This window comes from Lissotriton vulgaris, chromosome 8 (assembly GCF_964263255.1).
Source record: "Lissotriton vulgaris chromosome 8, aLisVul1.2, whole genome shotgun sequence".
NCBI classification, from domain to species: domain Eukaryota; kingdom Metazoa; phylum Chordata; class Amphibia; order Caudata; family Salamandridae; genus Lissotriton; species Lissotriton vulgaris.
This window is the reverse complement of record NC_141696.1, coordinates 1,117,374,380-1,117,392,121: the sequence shown is the minus strand read 5'-3', so window position 1 is coordinate 1,117,392,121 and position 17,742 is coordinate 1,117,374,380. Positions and strand designations below refer to the sequence as shown.

Sequence of the window (17,742 nt, the reverse complement as noted above, 5' to 3'; positions counted from 1 at the left end):
AACTGGCATCAGCGCGCAAGGGCGGCGTCTAAGTAGCACCGCAACGTCATCCCAGCGACCACAATGGCGAAAGCGTGGTCGACCGACTCCACCTTCGGATGCGCTGGGGGTACTGCTGATGAAAAAAAATTCCAGATCCAGTGTGACTCCTGGGGATAATTCCAAGGTAAGGAACCTATAAGTAACTGTTTCTTTCAGATTTGACATTTAAAACAGGATAATCTTAAAAGAACAATCAAATTCCAAAGGCATATAAACAGTATATCTCACAGTTGTGTACAAAATAATTTATTACAGCATTACATATTTTGCCATTATTTTACAGTGACCAGGTTTTCCTTCAACACGACTGGATTGAAATAGTTTAATAAAAAAGGAGAAAGTATTTTAACAGTTTAAGTTCTTAAAAAAAAATCCCCTCTCATGAACTTTTATTTACTCGTACTATGATGTTGTGACTTCACTGACATACATATGCAGTAGTGCACTCAAAATAAAGCATTTGATGATCGCTCAAAACCTTTAAGGAACTGTATTTTTTGTGTATTAAGCACTTGAAAAATAATTTCAATAATAGATGTTAAAATAGTTAGACAAGCAATTACATCCTTCAAAACCACACCCATAATGCTAGTTTCAGCCATGAACTACTTGTGTTTCTGCTTTTAACAGTTAATCTATTCACGTAACCATGAAATAAAAGTTTCAATGCCATATGTACGAAATGAAACCTTTACAGTCTAACCTTTGTGTATGTCCAAATAGTTAATAACAGAATACATGTTATTCTAATCATAAGTTGTTCCTTGCCTCTGAACACACTGTCAAAATTCACAACGACTCAGAAAGACTCATGAATTATTACAACACTTAATGCAAGAATGGGCCCCACGTGTCATTTGCTCCAAGCATTACATTACATTTCATAGTGTAGGTATTACACAACATAATGTTAGTCTATATTGCAGTCGATAGTGGACGAATGTAGAACTGAGTCTTCAAGTAACACACATTAAGCTCCACTTCGTTAAACAGGTTTTATGGCAATAAATCCAAGTTTAGGACCTAATCAACACTTCGTGAGTTTACATCAGCACAATTTTTCCTTGATCATATTGTATGACTTCCCCAGAAAATACAAGGTTATTCAAGTGTTTTCAACAAAAACAGACTGGCATGAGTAACACAACAATTCAACTGCTGTAGGACTCCAACCGATCCAGGATATTGCCCCCTGAACAATTAAGAGATGTAGCATTTATTTCAGAGCACAACAGGCGAATGTCAGTTGCCTAAGGATGTACCATATTTATGCCCAACCATCTCTACTTGTGTAATTTCTCTTTAAAAGATGGAGGAAGATTAGATATCTCAAGTCTGGACTGTGAAGGAAAGATGATTTCACATGAATGGGGGCAATAACTGGTCTCCTCATCTGAGTAACGCAACTCTGTGGCTTTAAAACAAAATGTTTTTTTTTTTAAGGTCACTGTACTTGTTCTATGAACCCGGCTTAGTGCTGCAATTGTGTGTCTTTTGCAAAAAGAACTTTGGTTTGCTTACTAATTTCAAAGAACTTTTTACCTTATATATAACAAAAAGTGCAAGAGATATATGCAAGCAACTCAACTCAATTGTTTTCAATAGCCTCTTGTCCACGCTGGACCACTCGGGGATTCCTAAAACTATTGCGACCAAAAAGTAAATGTTCCAGATTTAGGAGGACCTCAGCCTACTAAGTGAAACTTCCAAAATACTCTTTCCCCCTAACAAGATAACGGTACACAAATCCCCATGAACCAGAGATCCTATAGAGCCAGAACCTCCCAACACAGTGGCAAAAATGTAATGGTCAACAGCCTTTATATTGTAGTACAGTTCGCAGAACCTTCAAGCCCAGTCTCCAAATGCCCTTCAAGGAAGTTAAATGAATATTTGGATCTTATACATGTGAAGATGCAGAATCACATATAGACTACTGTAATTAAGGTGTGGTTCAGTAGAAAATCATTAGTGTCAAAGTGTACTACAACACATTTATATACAAGTCTACTGTTTCAAGACATAGTATAGTGCTTTCTGAAGGTTTTAAGACACTGGCTAACTACCTTTTTGGGGACAGGGACTTGTGACTGTAACATAATAAACATTTTAACATTCTTAAGTGTTTAAACACACTTGGAAGATTCATTGTTTTAATTCCCGCTTGGAAGGGTATGGATACTTAGAGCAATAAGCTTTCCTCTCCTGATGGAACCCCTCAATTTAAGAAGAAAGGTACAGTAGAAGAGTGGGAGGAATATGAAAGATCCTTCTTGGAACAGGCCCTTTAAGTATATCTAGTATTCACTGAATGATGTAATGTACTGCTGTTGGGGCAGGGCCCAACTCTAGGATGACCAAAACAGGAACACCATTATCATGAATGAACAGCAATATACCCTTCATTAACTCTTATTGTGAAAAATATGAACAGCTTGCAGGACATACATTTCCTACCAGGGGATTTCAGGATGTTCAACTTAATAGATGCTTGTATTAAATAGCTAAGGGAATCAGGAGTGACTATCCCTGCCACATTAGGTTTGCTCTACAGTGGCCTCTGTAAAGCATAAAGACCAATTAAAGCCTTGAAGCAGAACATTATGAATGTTGGGTGAGTTCCGAGGGTTGATTCATATTTATGAAACTTCCTAACTAGGGCTGTTGCAGACATACATGCATTATATCTATATTCTATAGAAATGACTGTGGTTGGAGAAAAACCTCCAGGAGGTGATCCTGTATAGTGCTTAATATACAACCACACCAGGTCAGCCCTTATTGTCAGGAATAACTCAGTATTTAAAGAGACGCAAGCACAAAATGGAGCTGGAGTTAGAATAGCTGGACATTGGGATTGAAGAGTTTGGTTACAGGAATTTCTCTAGCAGGCAACTTCTGTGGCTCAGAAGGTTCCATTTTATGACATAGTTGTAGGAGATATAAGATGCATAGTCCTAGGATTGAGGTCTTAAGTAAATACAGTTTCTAAAATCTCATTCTGAGACTGGAAAAAAACACTTCAAGTTGATTATATCTCTGTTCTACCACTGACTGTGCAAAGTAACCCCCATATGTAGATTTTCTTGGCAGCAAAGCAAATGGGCTAAATGTTTGCAAACAATGTACACGAACATCTACAAAAGAAAAGAAAGATTCACAACTTGCTGTATGTAGCCTTACTTAATATGAACTAGTATCGGTGAGCATGTTTCTAGCCTCCAACACCTTAACCAATACGTAACACATTCTCAGAGATACTCCCAACTTCTTAACAACTTGCCACATTATCAGCAAGGGAATACCTTGTGGTTTTCCGTTCTAGCACAAAAGGAAATGTAGCAGGATCTGTACAAAATAAAAGCAGGCACTAATGTTTAAAAGACTACATGCATGGAACCATAATTTCTTTTCTTTTCTGCGAAAAGGGTTTGAGTCCCAACTACATTAAGGGTAAATCTGTACATGTAGACATCCATTTGATTAGATAAATACAACTGTTAGTACCAAAAGCCAATTGCCTCATTAGTTGATATGCTTAACAGTAAACCAAAAGTAATTCAAGGCAATCCGTTACATTAGGTTCTGGGGACAATGGAAAATCGTAAGGCCTGTGACTGTGTCTAAAGCATAGGCTTTCTTTTCTTGACACAACTGCTTTAGTATTTAAAAGAGTTGTAAACGTGTTATATTAAACATTACCACTAACTCTTACCCAGAGTGCTTTTATCCTCAATAGATGTCCAACCTTCAATAACTATAAATGTTAAAACACCAAAAAAATAAAATATATATGACAAATAGAAGTGGAATTAAAAGCTATGACTCATAAGTCTTTACTTTCTCATCCTGTTAAAACATCAAACAATACATACAGTAGATTTGGCAAAAACAGGTTCCATGTAAAAAAACAGTATGTGCAGTCAAGTCTTTCAAACTGATGTGGAAATAATATGAAAAATAAATACAAAAAGATCTCCAAAAACCTAGCCAAATAAAAATGAATATGAGAAAAACACCATTCAAGCAACACTAAATTAGTTTGATGAAAAATAGCAACAGAAAACTGATCATTTCTGTTGTCATCTGAAGCAATACACAAACAGAGCCTTAAATATAACGTTCATAAGTAGGGGATTTTGTTGTTAAAAAACTTAACTGTAAAAGTATTAAGATGACAAATGCTGATCAGATATGTGTACAATAACAATTGGCAGGCCTTGTTGGATATTTCATTGTCACTTAACCAAAGCAATAGTTTTTTTTCTGTGGAACAGTAAAATGCTTTGTGGAAAGCAACCCTAAATATACGTTCAGCTGCAGTCTGTAAAAGGAATTCTTCAGATTTCATTGGACAGCATTTCATGGTTTAGGGCTGTATGATTCACTGATGCAGGGCTGCATTCTTGGTCATTTATAGCAGGCATAAAGGCAGATGTAAATGGAAACAGTTTATGACATGTCGCCTGGTACTCCTCATGCTGAGTGTTGCAGCTACCAAAGCTTCCATCAAGCAAGGCTTCCAAAACCATTGTTAAACTCTACAGAAAAAGAAACAGTGATTTCAAATCATTGAAGCATTTGTTAAAGACCTGATGTACTTACCATGAGAACTATAGATATTTTAAAAAGGTGCAATATATGTGATATTATAATATATGTCATGCACACTCAAGAAGCACTTTCACTTTACACCACACTTTCTTGCAGTGAAGAGAACCAGTTTACCCGATTTGTTCATTTACAAAGAGCACACTTCAAAAGTATCCTGAGAAGATTCAAAGCATACATTTTAGTGGTATGAAGCAAAGTGTTACTTATATCAAGTACGGAAGGGGAACAGGCTGAGTTAGCCAAGCGGAGCCTTAAACTATACTCTGCAAGTTACTTTTACATTCTTGAACCTCTTAATTATCTATCAGTTTATTGAACCATAACACACTTTTGATAGTATGTTGTCACCACCAAATCCAATTGTTTATTTGAACATGAAAATTGATTGGCTCACTGCTTAAACATATCCAGCTTGTTTGCAATTAAATGAATGAAATCTGACAAATTTGCTGAAAATCTAGCTTGAAAGTGTTATGTGAAGGAGGCCCGGATGTTGAGGAAGAGCAGTTTTCTAGAGTAGTACATTAGCTGTGTCACTGATCGGTTATTGAACAATCCACTGTTCTTAAAATAAAAAAATGGTTAGGAAAATTGGTACTGACGCTATTGCATACTATTTATGGCTTTGGACTATAACTGAAGTAGATTTTAGTTGCAACATCCAAAACATTTGGAGTAATACCATTTATCTACAACCAGAGTACAAGGACATTTCCCTCAACGATGCACCCTCCAACCCAATCAATTAGATTGGATAAGCATGCCTGATCATTAATGGAGTGGGCAAATTGTATCACATTTTCCTGCCTTCAACATGTCACTGTATCTCTCAGGACATTGCCTCCTTGAGTTACAGCTCTAAAATGGCTTTTAAACCACTTCCAATTTGCAGCAGTACTTGGATAATCAACAATATAAAAGATGTAGATGATAGGAGATGAAGGGAGCAGAAGTAGCAAACAGTAATATCTAGGACTTCATCATTTTAGTTAAATCACTTGCTAATAGATACAAAAGATCACAGGGAGAAGCCCCATGGAAAGAGTGTACTAATCCCTATTTGTATTGCAACTCACTGAAAATAAGTTCTCAAGACGTTATTTAAAGACATTATGTCATAAAAGGAAACCATCGAGGAGGGAGCTCCTAAAAGTAATATCGATGTAATAAGAGGGTCAAGATGTTGTGTGTCCTGTTTATGGCGAAGAGAGACCTTTCCAAGGACGAGAACCTTCACTCACCCAAAGGTGACATGCTTCATCATAGGGGTTCCCTCCTCACACCAGGGCCACAAGGTCCGTGGTGTGGGCTACAACTCTTCAAAACTGGAAGAGGAGCAGAGGTGTTTTTTGGAGAGGGAACCAAAAATATGATGAGTGAGGGGCAGAGTGCAAATATAAACACATGTTAAAACTGTCTCCAGGGGAATAAATATTTTTTTGTGCCGTGCCCTTGGACTAGGGTTTATCAACAAATATACCACTTATTGAGGTCAACATATTTCTGCCCTGCACATGCACAGCCCAGCTATACCGTTCTATTTACCACAAAAAACTTAGTACAAGGAAGTGTATATGGAAATACCTAATTGGAACAGGTTAACGCATTCCGTTGCAACACATGTCTTTACCACGCATACGTTACAACACGAATGCCATTACCACGCATAACCTTTAGCAGAAATATGCCTTTGCCACAAAGACGTTTATAACAAATTTTGTTGTATAACCATGCATGGAAAGGTATATTCATGCTAAAGGTTATCTGATACCCCTGCCACAAGTTCCATAACTGGTCCCCTTCAAACTCCCACCTCCAGCCCTCATAAAAAGGAAGCGGAAGGGTCTTTCAGTTTCCTCAAATGACGCCGATAGCCTCCACCACTCTTATCACACATGCCTTTACTACGTATCTTGTTGTCATGGCATATGTGATGAAGGTTGAGCGTGGTAACGCTGGTCACCCGTCACACACATACCTTTACAATTGAATTTGTTGTAAAGGTATGTGTGGTAACCACACATGCGTAGTATCGCATGCACGGTTAAGGTTATTCATGGAAGCAGCCGCGTTGTAGTGGCTTTTTCCCATTGGAGCATATACTAGGCTAGAGAGATGAATTTCCTAAATTTATAGCTAATTTATGGTGGGGATTATGGTAAATAGATACAGCAAGCTTTGTATCCAAATGCATCAGCTAGAGTAGAAGATGGACGACCATTGTCAAATGGGCAGCCCTCGATCAACTACTTGCCCAAACTAGTCCAAGGGATACCATCATTTAGTCCTTGTGCGTCACAGCGGAGCCTATGAATCCATCTTTGTTTCCTGTGAAATAGAACAGATTTCAGAGATCCCATTGTACTCAGATAGTGTGGTTTATCAACAATTGTCCAATGGATATTGTTCTGTGTATATCCCGCATGGAGGAATGTCGTGTGAGTTTAGTGTTGTTCAATACTCCGATGCTCAACTATACTCTGTTTTGCCTTGCGCATGGCCATGCCCACATAGATCAAGTTACAAGGGCAACGCAATATTTAGATGACTCCATCTATCTGTATTTCAGTTAGTCAGGGTGCGTAGTTCCCAGGGAGTGGCTAGACCAAGATCTACAGATGACACTGCAGTATAGTAAGGACAGACCGAACACGTACAGCAGAGATAGTGTCCTTTGGCCGGCATACTGAACCATAGAGTTTTCTATTGAGATGCTCTCAAAACGGTAGATAGAGTGTGGGGACAAGTATGTCCGAGTATATCTCCAATATTTTTCTGATGGATTTTTTCACTATGTTGGTCGAGTGACTAAGTCCTTACACACACCAACTAATCTTTAGGGATTTTTGTGTATGTTTTGAGGAGGGCCTCTCAATGATTATTCCATGCTTTCTGTATAAGTTGGGAGGGATAAGCTCATTGTGACAAGTGGGTGCTAGGTGTGTCAGCATGTTCCTTCTACTTGGTAACGTCCATACAGTTTCTATGTAACTCGAGGAATTGTCCCACCAGGAGAATGTTTCTGAGAGCATGCAGATGGAATCTGGTGTAGCTCAGTAAGGAGAGGAGAGCCATAGGCTTTTTATATAACTTTGAGTATATGCCGCCATCTTTAGGGTATAATCGTAGGTCCAGAAAAGGGAGGGAGACATTGCTAAACTCAGAAGTGAATTTGAGATGAGGATTCCTGAGTTCAAATAAATAGCAAAGGTTTCCAAGGAGTTAGCAGAGCCCTCCCATTACCATCAATATATCGTCAATGTATCTTTTCCAGACTTTGGGATTCGATCATTATGAATTGTTCGGTGGGTAGATATCCTGGGTTTCAAAGCTGTGCACATAGAGATTGGCAATGCTGGGAGCAAAGGTGCTGCCCATCGAAGTCCCTTTGACCTGCCAGTATAGTTGTTCCTGGAACTGAAATAAGTTCTCCTTCATGGCAAGGGTAGTACAATCCAGCACAAAGGAGGTCAGAGTCTGATTATCCCATTGTCCAGGGCCGGTTTCTGAGCAAGGGCGTCGGGGCATCGCCCCCTTTACTTTATCCCCGAGGGTCATACATTGCAATAGTTAAAACAAGCCCATTAAATCTGTTTTTTTTTTAAATAAAAAAAATAAAAATTTACACACAGATCTTTCTTGGGCCCGTGCTGTTGTTGCCGTTATTACTCTTATAACATTCTGCCAGCAAGTCACCTATGCATTCCCTTCACCTGCTGCCTGTGGGTGGTGCCACAGTCTACAGTATTTGCCGGGCTGACGAGCTCACAGACCTGAGGCTTGTGAGGTCATCAGCTCGGCAGAGACGTAGCCTTAATGACCAATCTCCACCACCTGATGACGTGGGGATGAAATTTGTCCGGGCGTTTCAGCCTGAAGCCCTGATTCACAGGGGCTTCAGGTCAGTCAGAGTGGAATGGATTGTCTTCCCACCCTTTCCCAACTCGTCACAGGGGGTTGGGTTCTATCCTGTGATGAGTTGGGAATGGGTGGGGTATAGACTGCAGGCAGGCGCCAAGCAGAGAAAATGAGTCTGCGCAGTTTGTCATTACACACTGCACAGACTCTAGGAGTCTGCTTCCAGCCAGAGCTACCGCTAATTCCAGAACCCAGTGGATGCCATTCATTTGAGAACCAGTTCCTGTGTTTGAGGGCTTGTGTCCGTTTCACCTAGGTTTCCTGATCAGTGACAGTACCAGACGGCTCGAAGCCAGCAAGAGAAATAAGTAAGAAAAAAAGCTTATTAAGTATTGCTGCAGGCACTTGCACGCAGAATTCGCTGTAAATCAGTAAAGCAATATAGTAGTAAAATAAATCACATACACAAACCATGCTGCTCTAACAGACTCTTACACCAGAGCCCGTACGGAGTAAGTTACTTGCTCTGACTCTGTTAAACCGGGGTCAGTACTGAGCGAGTCGCTTGCTATACATAAAGTATTTCTTTCCAGCTTTGTGAAAGGAGAAACCTCATAACATTTAGCCTGTAACATCAGCAGGCACCCTTAGCCGAGCAATGGGAAGTCAAATGGGCAGTCACAATGTCCACAGTCCATAGTTTACCTAATTCCAATTAGCCTATTGGTGTACCAGATTCCACAATGGTTTCTATTATCTTAATGTTTGGAGGTCAGACATTTTGCAGTGGCCTTCTTAGAAAGGTTTGGGCACTGGCACTTAATTTCTGTGTGCAAATTAAGCACTGGTAGCCTTCCTCAAGTGAATATTTTGATGAGTGCCCTGTAGCTTAAAAAAAAAAATTATTTGAAAAATGTATTCTGACAAGCATTTACAATGCAATGGTCTCATCTTTGTTAAAGTTAGAGCTATTGGCATTGCTCATGACATTATTTTTGTTTTTAAAACATATAAATAAATGTCATTGTCATTTACAATGCCAATAGCTTAATCTCTAGCAAATGCGAGACCTATTGCATTTGCACCCACACACACAGAGCCACACGCACCCACACACAGTCACACGCACCCACCCACACAGAGTCACACGCACCCACCCACACAGAGCCACACGCACCCACCCACACAGAGCCACAGCCACACACACAGAGCCACACACACACACAGAGCCACACACACACACAGAGAGCCACACACACACACACAGAGCCACACACACACACAGAGAGCCACACACACACACAGAGAGCCACACACACACAAAGAGAGCCACACACACACAGAGAGCCACACACACACACAGAGAGCCACACACACACAACGCCACACACACACAACGCCACACACACACAACGCCACACACACACAACGCCACACACACACAAAGCCACACACACACAAAGCCACAGAGACACACACACACACCCTTACCCCGGGAGCCTCCTTATTTACAAATGTGTTATTCGAGGCCCCCACCAACTCCCAGAGATCACCCGTTGCTTCCCTTAGTCTAGGTCAGCCACACGCCAATCTCTGCCCAGTAACGCCCCAGGGAACAGAGGCAAGAAAAGCCATCACAACCAGGGACCAGAGGCAAGAAAAGCGATCACAACCAGGGACCAGAGGCAAGAAAAGCGATCACAACCAGGGAACAGAGGCAAGAAAAGCGAATACAACCAAGGTACAGAGGCAAGAAAAGCGAGCACAACCAGGGAACAGAGGCAAGAAAAGCGAGCACAACCAGGGAACAGAGTCAAGAAAATCGAGCACAGCCAGGGAACAGAGGCAAGAAAAGCGAGCACAAGCAGGCAACAGAGGCAAGAAAAGCGAGCACAACCAGGGAAAAGAGGTAAGAAAAGCAATCACAACCAGGGAACAGAGGCAAGAAAAGCGAGCACAAGCAGGGTACAGAGGCAAGAAAAGCGAGCACAGCCAAGGGAACAAAGGCAATAAAAACAATCACAAGCAGGGAACAGAGGCAAGAAAAGCGAAATAAGTCATGGGGGGCGGTGGAGCCACATAGGCTCCTTGAACAAACAACATGTCCCCCAAACGTAGGAGCGTCTCTCTGCAAGACGGGGCCGCTTGAGTCACCACATAGGCCTGGGACCTCGACTGGCCCCAGGCGACATGGAGCTCCCACTTACCGGGGCTCCGCAAATGAGGGGAAAGCATTGGGGCAGCCCTCTGCCAAGCGGGGCTGCCCTGAAGAGAGGCAATGGAGTGGTGCTTCCCTGCAACCCCCCTCCCAGCCTGCTTCACTTACCGGCTCCGGGGGGCGGCGGCGGGGGGAGAGGGAGGGGAGTCTCTCTCTGTTGCGCGGCCGGTCTCCCTTCCTCGCTGGTCGGCTCCCTCTTCAGAAGCGGCGGGGGCAGGCACCAGCAGTGTGCCTCGCGACCCCTCCGCTGCAATAGGCGGTGGGGCTCTCTCTTCTTTCAGGCCTCACTCCAGCGCATGGGAGCCCCCGGTGGGACTCGTGCTGCTTCCCTGCCTTCACCCGGGCCCCCTCCTGGGACCCGGGACTTTTCCTAGCGGCACTTGAGGAGGCGAGGTAGGCTCCCGACCTCCTCCCTCGAAGACTTCCTCGGCTGCCGGGGGTGGTGTGTGGTATGGTGGGGTGGGGGGGGGGGGGGGGGGGGGGGGGGGGGGGGAGTTTCTCTGTTGCACGGCTGGTATCCCTTCCTCGCTGGTCGGCCCCTCTTCAGAAGCGGCAGGGGCAGGCACCGGCAGAGTGCCTCACGCCCCTCCGCAGCAATAGGCGGCGGGGCTCTCTCTTCTTCCGGGGCTCCCTCCAGCGCATGGGAGCCCCCAGAACACTTGCGCTGCTTCCCTGCTTTCACCCGGGCCCCCCTCCTCGGACCCGGGACTTTCCCTAGCGGCACTCGAGGAGGTGGGGTGGGCGCCCGACCTCCTCCCTCGAAGACTTCCTCGGCTGCCGGGGGGGTGGGGGGGGGGAAGGAGTCTCTGTTGCACGGCCGGTCTCTCTTCCTCGCTGGTCGGCTCCCTCTTCAGAAGCAGTGGGGCAGGCGCTGGCAGTGGGCCTCGCGCCTCTTCCACAGCAATATGCGGCGGGGCTCGGACCACACCATGAACACCATGTTTCTCCGAGGTCCAGCAGAAATAGATCTGAGAAACAACCCATCATTTTCAGACTGGGGGGGGCGTGTTTTTCTTTCTCCTCTCTTCTCATTAGCTAGAATGTAAACAACGGGTGTGTTTTGACTTGTTGTTGTTTACATTCCAGCCAATGTAAGAGGAGAGAAAGAAGCGAAAAAAACACACCCCTCAATCCGAAAAGGACGGGGTTTAAATTGACAAACAAACCTCTTCTTTGATGGCTGGCCTCCGTTTAGGAAGCCAGCCAATGGAGAAGAGGGGCAAGTTTCAGCTCCATACTAAGACATAAAATCTCGCCAGCGAGACTGCGCAAGCGCAGCCTACGCTAGCCGAAACCTAAAAAGGTCATAGCTCATGTTTCAAAACTTTCTTGAGAAGAACATCTGCAGAAAGCCCGGAGGAAAATTAGGCTTTCTGGTTAAGCTCAGCAACTTCAGTTCAAGTCACCGGTTTAAGCCTCACCAGTTTGAAAATTCACTGGCCGCCACTGTTGGTGTCTGGTCCAAGAATGCTCTCACTGTTTCGAAGGATTTATCTTGTGGAATGTTCAGTTACAAGGATTCCACATCAAAGGATGCTAAAATGTGTATCCTAGGGTCAAATGGAATCTCAGTGAACACATTTAGTATGTGTTTGGTACCCTGTAGGTAAGATGGAATCTCCACTACAATGGGACGTAAAAACCAATCCACAAATTGTGAAAGGGGTTCAAGGAGTGAACCTATACCGGAGGCAATTGGTCTCTGCGGGGGCGGTCATGCTGATTTATGTACCCAAGGTAAAATATAGAAATATGGTGTTTTAGGCTGTTTCTGTACCAAACATTCTGCTTCAGCCTTGGTGATCCAGTCCGCATCCCTTGTTTCATCCACCATAGTTCCTATTGTGGTCAGGAGTCTAGGGGTGGGGTCTAAACGTAGGCACTGATAATAACTTCCATCACTTAATTGGCGAAGGCATTAGGTTTAGTAGTCCTGTTGGTCCATAATGACAGTGGCCCCACCTTTGTCTGCTGGTTTTATGACTATCTCCGGGTGGGAGCCTAGTTGTTGGAGGCACTGTAATTAGTTTTTGGATAGATTGAAATAGGGCGTCTTAGTTTTTCAAATTCTTTGATCACTGCCTTCTCAAAAGCCGCTACTTCTGGTGGAACCAATTTTAGAGGTGGATTAAAAATAGATTTAGGTCTAAAGCCTGTGTTAGTTGCTCTGCTTGGGTCATCAGTTTCTGTGCCAGGAAGTCATCCCCAAGGTGGGTGGGTACAAAGCTCAAACCTTTGTTCAGAGCATCATCTTCTTAAGGAGTTAGGTTCTTAGACTTGAGGTTGATGATTAAGTCGCTAGGGTGCCTGTTGATGGGGATGGATCCCGCTTCGAGCTCCTTGTGGTGCGTTGTTCGATCAAGGGATCCCACTGAACTCTCTGAATCTTGCTGGTTCCCCGGTCTGTTCCCTTTTCTCCCTCTACTTCTGCCCAGACCCTGTTCTAAAAAAGGAGAGTAATTCTGTGCTCCGAATGGCATGTAATGGAAGGGTTGCATGGTGTAGCCCCATGGTTGTGGTGGACACCAGGGGCCTGGCGGGAACTGTCGGAGGTCTGGCATACCTCTTTGTTGAGGATTCCTTGACTGGCGGGCGGGGAGTCGTTTGGCCACTTGAGTCAGAATCTCCTGAAGTACTCCACTCTTCAGAGTTAGAGGTACATTCATTTGTCTCCAGAGGATAATACATAATCATAATCATCATTTATGTACAGATATACTTTCTCATGTGTAAATCTATCCATATATTTTTAGGTCTTGCCTTGGCAGCACATGTGCTGTCTCAGCGAGACCTAAAGTAATCTCTATATGTTGGCAAGCAGCCGGTAGTTTCTCCGGCTGCTTGCCATTTGCTAAATGTTGTTATCGCTTTTGTTACCTTTGTTTTCAGGGGCTGTTGATGTCTACTGACTTCCGTGTAGTCCGGAAGCAGCAGCCACCAACTACAGTTTTCGTCTGCACTGTTCGGACTTTGTTTGTCTTGCACATCTCTGCCTGACCTAAACATGGTAGCGGCGCATGCGCAAGGAACCGGTGTGCGCGATAGGTGGGCAGCGCATGCTCCTGTTTTTCTTTATATCTTTATCTCACTCAGCAGGTCCTCTTTTACTCCTGCTTCCTCCTTTTGACAGAATTTCTCCATCTCAAGTCTCTCCTGACCTCCGCATCTCCCTCAATTTGGAGATTTTTGTCACTTGTTTCTAGATCGGAGTCTGTTAAGGAAAAATACATACTGACCCCTAAAAATGCTTGCTAGTGGTAGTGTGCCCCACTGGCTTAAATTAAGCATGTCTTTCTGTATAACCTGTGTTCAGTCTAGTGCTACCAGCACGACCTGTTAGTAACCCTCTCTGTGCTGATCTCGGGTTGCATTTCCTGGAAGGCTGCGGTCTCCACTCTGTTCATGCGGAGGAATGAGTAATTGCTGAGAACCAAGGCCTCTATTGATTTCAGCCTTATTCCTGTTTCTCCTCGTTACTGTGGTGTATGGTAAACACAGGACCATATACCCGTGCAGACACGCGAGCTAACACCAACACGCACGCACAATACGCACTCAGACCCACTCTCTCACTGTGTATCGATATTTCTTTATGTTCGCTTTGTTTACATGTGTCTATATATATATATATATATATATGTTGTGCAGGCGTGAGTAAAAAGAATGGCTTCCTTCCATCGGCTCTCCTACCGGTGCTATTGATTACAAGTCTGAGCGCGTGAATGGGCATGTTTGCTGTCAGTTAAGATACTGTGAGTGCCTTATTTTGCATGCCTTACTGTGTGTGCCGTCGAGTGTTCGTTGACTGGGTTACACTTCTCTACATCCATGAGCGTTAGGAGGAACAAGTAAAAGCCTTTTAGTTTTTGCATAACAGGCCTGAATACATTTAACTGTATGCTGTACGGTATAGAGGTTGTGTGTCTATGCATTGCATGCATGAACGTCTGCATGCTCGCAAAGTGTTCCCACGTTTATTCATTCTGTGTACACTGCGTACATGCTGCGTGAATGAGTTTTTGTACGTTTTTCCCTTGCACGAGTAGTGTGTTTCGCATGTTTCGTGAATATTGTGTAAGATATTTTATGCACATTTATATTTTATATGGTGCATGTGGTGCTGTGGGTGTTCACTTGTATTCATCTGTGTGCTCTGTGCATTTGTACTTTGCGTTTATGTGTTATGTGTGTGAGTGTGTCGCTCATATTATGTGTATGAGCTTTTTTGTTTGCAATATAGGGCTTTCAGTACTTGTTTGTTCTCTATGCACCACTATGCTTGCAGAAGTGACGAGAGAGAAGGTTGGGCAAACAAGGCATTTGACGTCACCCTGGATTTGCACCCACCCATGTAATTTGGCTGTACTCAAACCTGCACATTGGGTTTGTTTTGGTGCTTTTTTAAACGTACCTCTATTTAGTTCGCCGCCATTGTTAATACTCCTAATCGGATCTGAAGGTAGCAGGGTAGAAGCTCACTACAGACTACAGAGTTTTAGTTACACCCACAATCCCTTCAGTACTTCCAACAACAAGTATTCGAAATGCAATAGGACTCGCATTTGTGAGCGTTTGATCTATTGCAAATAACAATGCCTTTTATTTATGTTTTTAAAAACCTGCAAATGATGCGTGAACACGTACTTTGTACTAATAGTACTTGCTTATAAAAGCAAGGCTGCCAGCAAATGTGACTTTTTTACTGCCAGCTTTGCTTCTTGTAAACAAGGACTATATGTACAAAGTGCGTGTTTACGCACCGCTTGCAGATGTTCAAAACACAAATAAAAGGCAGTGTAATTTACAATGCCAATAACTCAGTCTTGCAAATGCGTGACCTATTGCATTGCAAATGCTTGTTTAAGCTTGTATTTAAGAATTATTTCTCTAGTCTCTGTGAGGAGTTTATGGATCTCCTCTAGTTTCTTTTTGTAAAAGGACAGTTGGACAGTAACTTTGATCTGAGATTCTAGTTGATTTATCTCAAGTAGTTGGTCTGCCACTTCCTTGGCTGTGTTGATCAACAAGATAAGCCAGTCATGCGTGCACCTCCATGAAATCAAGGACCAATTATTTTTAAAGATCTTCTTGTCAAGGAACAACCCCGGGGCATTTGTTACTATTAGACCATGTGGCGCTATGTTCCCATCCTAGAAATTCCTAGAGTATGGCTGCGTGCATTGCGGCCCTACGTTTTGTTTTTTAAGATATGACAATCTATTCCAATCTTCTGTTTGGTTTGATGTAACAACCAGTATGATGTCCAAAAGACTTGGGGTCTGTAAAATGGACTGTACCATATCGCCATCTAAGGCTAATCCTACACTCTCTGCCATGTTGAGTGTTCGTGATGAAGTATATAGACATCAAAAATGTGTGAATTTGCCATTTTATCATACCTTTTATGGTCACTTTATACCTGCAGGAGGGTTTCAAATTCTTTTTACATGCTCCAATTAGATATTTTCATATACACTTCCTTGTACCTAGGTTTCAGTGGAAAATAGAATGGTATAGCTGGGCTGGACCCGGCAACTGCGTTTCCTATTATCCAATGAAGCATGTGGCGCACGGGATGCTCACTGTCATTTTCTTCATTGCCTTTGTCCCGGAGTTGTTCTTTTCTCTTGCCGGGACCCCACCCATTCACAGGTGAGTTCTAGGGCACGACAGGCTAAAAGCAGCGCCCACACGAGATACAGATGGACTTTTATTTTACTTTATTTTATACTGGACTTTGAGTGTGTGCATGACGCTCTGCATGTCACTCTTGTTAAGCAGTGATGTCATACTGAGTGTGTTTGACGGTCGGACCTGCCCTTTCATATATTCCAAATATAAAGGGTCTTTAGTTCCTGAACCTTCATGTTCCCTTTATTGGGAGGTATCCATGCCTCCTTGTTACGGACTAAAGGCAATTCTATCAGTTCATTACTAGAAGGTAGACTCCTCTAATTCTTTAGATAGAGGACTGAGACTTAGTCCTATTTATCCAAGCGAGTCTAGCTGCATATAACAAACCAACATTGACTTTATCTGGTAGAAAAAAAACCTCATGTGAAGTTGGAGGATAATGAGCTCTTAAGCAAAACCCACAAACCCACGCTTTTCCATGAAATTTATGATCTTTATTTGCTTTCCATCAAGCTGCCTTGACATCCGCTGAAAAGATGCATCTATTCAGTTTTCAATATTGAATGTTTTTCTGTACCTCTCTTCCACTGCCATGTTTTTCTGTCTTTCTTTCAGCCATGCACTAAGTGGGGTACCCATTTGGCTGAAGAGAGGTAATTGAGGACAAATGGTCAGGTAACACTGATTTTATTTCCTGTATGAGACCCTCATATATTGTCTTGTGGGAGATCCTCTTTGTGTACGATTGATGGCCAGATCACACACCTATGTTCTATATGTGTTTTTGTTTGCGTCTTCCAGATGAGATGGTGTACACTCCACCAGTCATAGATACAGGCTACAGCTACTCAAGGACCAGTATACACACCTTTTTATTGTTTAATATTATTCTCATTATTGTATGCAGAGTGACGTAATTGTTTTTGGTCCTGAAGAATGCCTATGAACCCCGGTTGGGGTCTGAAGGGCAGAAACAAGTTGACCTCAATCAAGGGTATATTTTGTTGATAACACCTAACCCACTTCGTTTTTAATCCTGTCCAATGACACCGCTCAATAAAGAGATTTGGTCCCCTGGAGACAGCTTTAACATTTATTTATATTTCTCTTTGCATTCTCCCCCTCACTCGCCATATTTTTGGTCCCCTCTCCATAAAACACCTCAGCTCCTCTTCCAGTTTGGAAGAGTTGTAGCACACACCTGCAACCCTGCGGCCCTGGTGTGAGGAGGGAACCCTATGATGAAGCATGTCACCTTTGGGTGAGTGAGGGTTCTCGTCCTTAGAAAGGTCTCTCATCGCCATAAATAGGACACAACCTCTTGACCCTCTTATTATATCGATATTTTCTTCAGGAGCTACATCCTCTATGGTTTC

At 43.1% G+C, this 17,742-nt stretch overlaps 1 protein-coding gene across 1 annotated transcript in view; it reads right to left on the bottom strand.

The window, feature by feature from the left end:
• Positions 1-272: 272 nt before the first annotated feature.
• NAA16 (N-alpha-acetyltransferase 16, NatA auxiliary subunit) overlaps positions 273-17,742 on the bottom strand; it is a 772,708-nt gene continuing 755,238 nt past the window's right edge. The window contains exon 20 of the mRNA XM_086934938.1: positions 273-4,583. Coding sequence (XP_086791064.1) covers positions 4,383-4,583 — 201 coding nt within the window. The 3' untranslated portion in view covers positions 273-4,382. The remainder of the gene's footprint in view (positions 4,584-17,742) is intronic.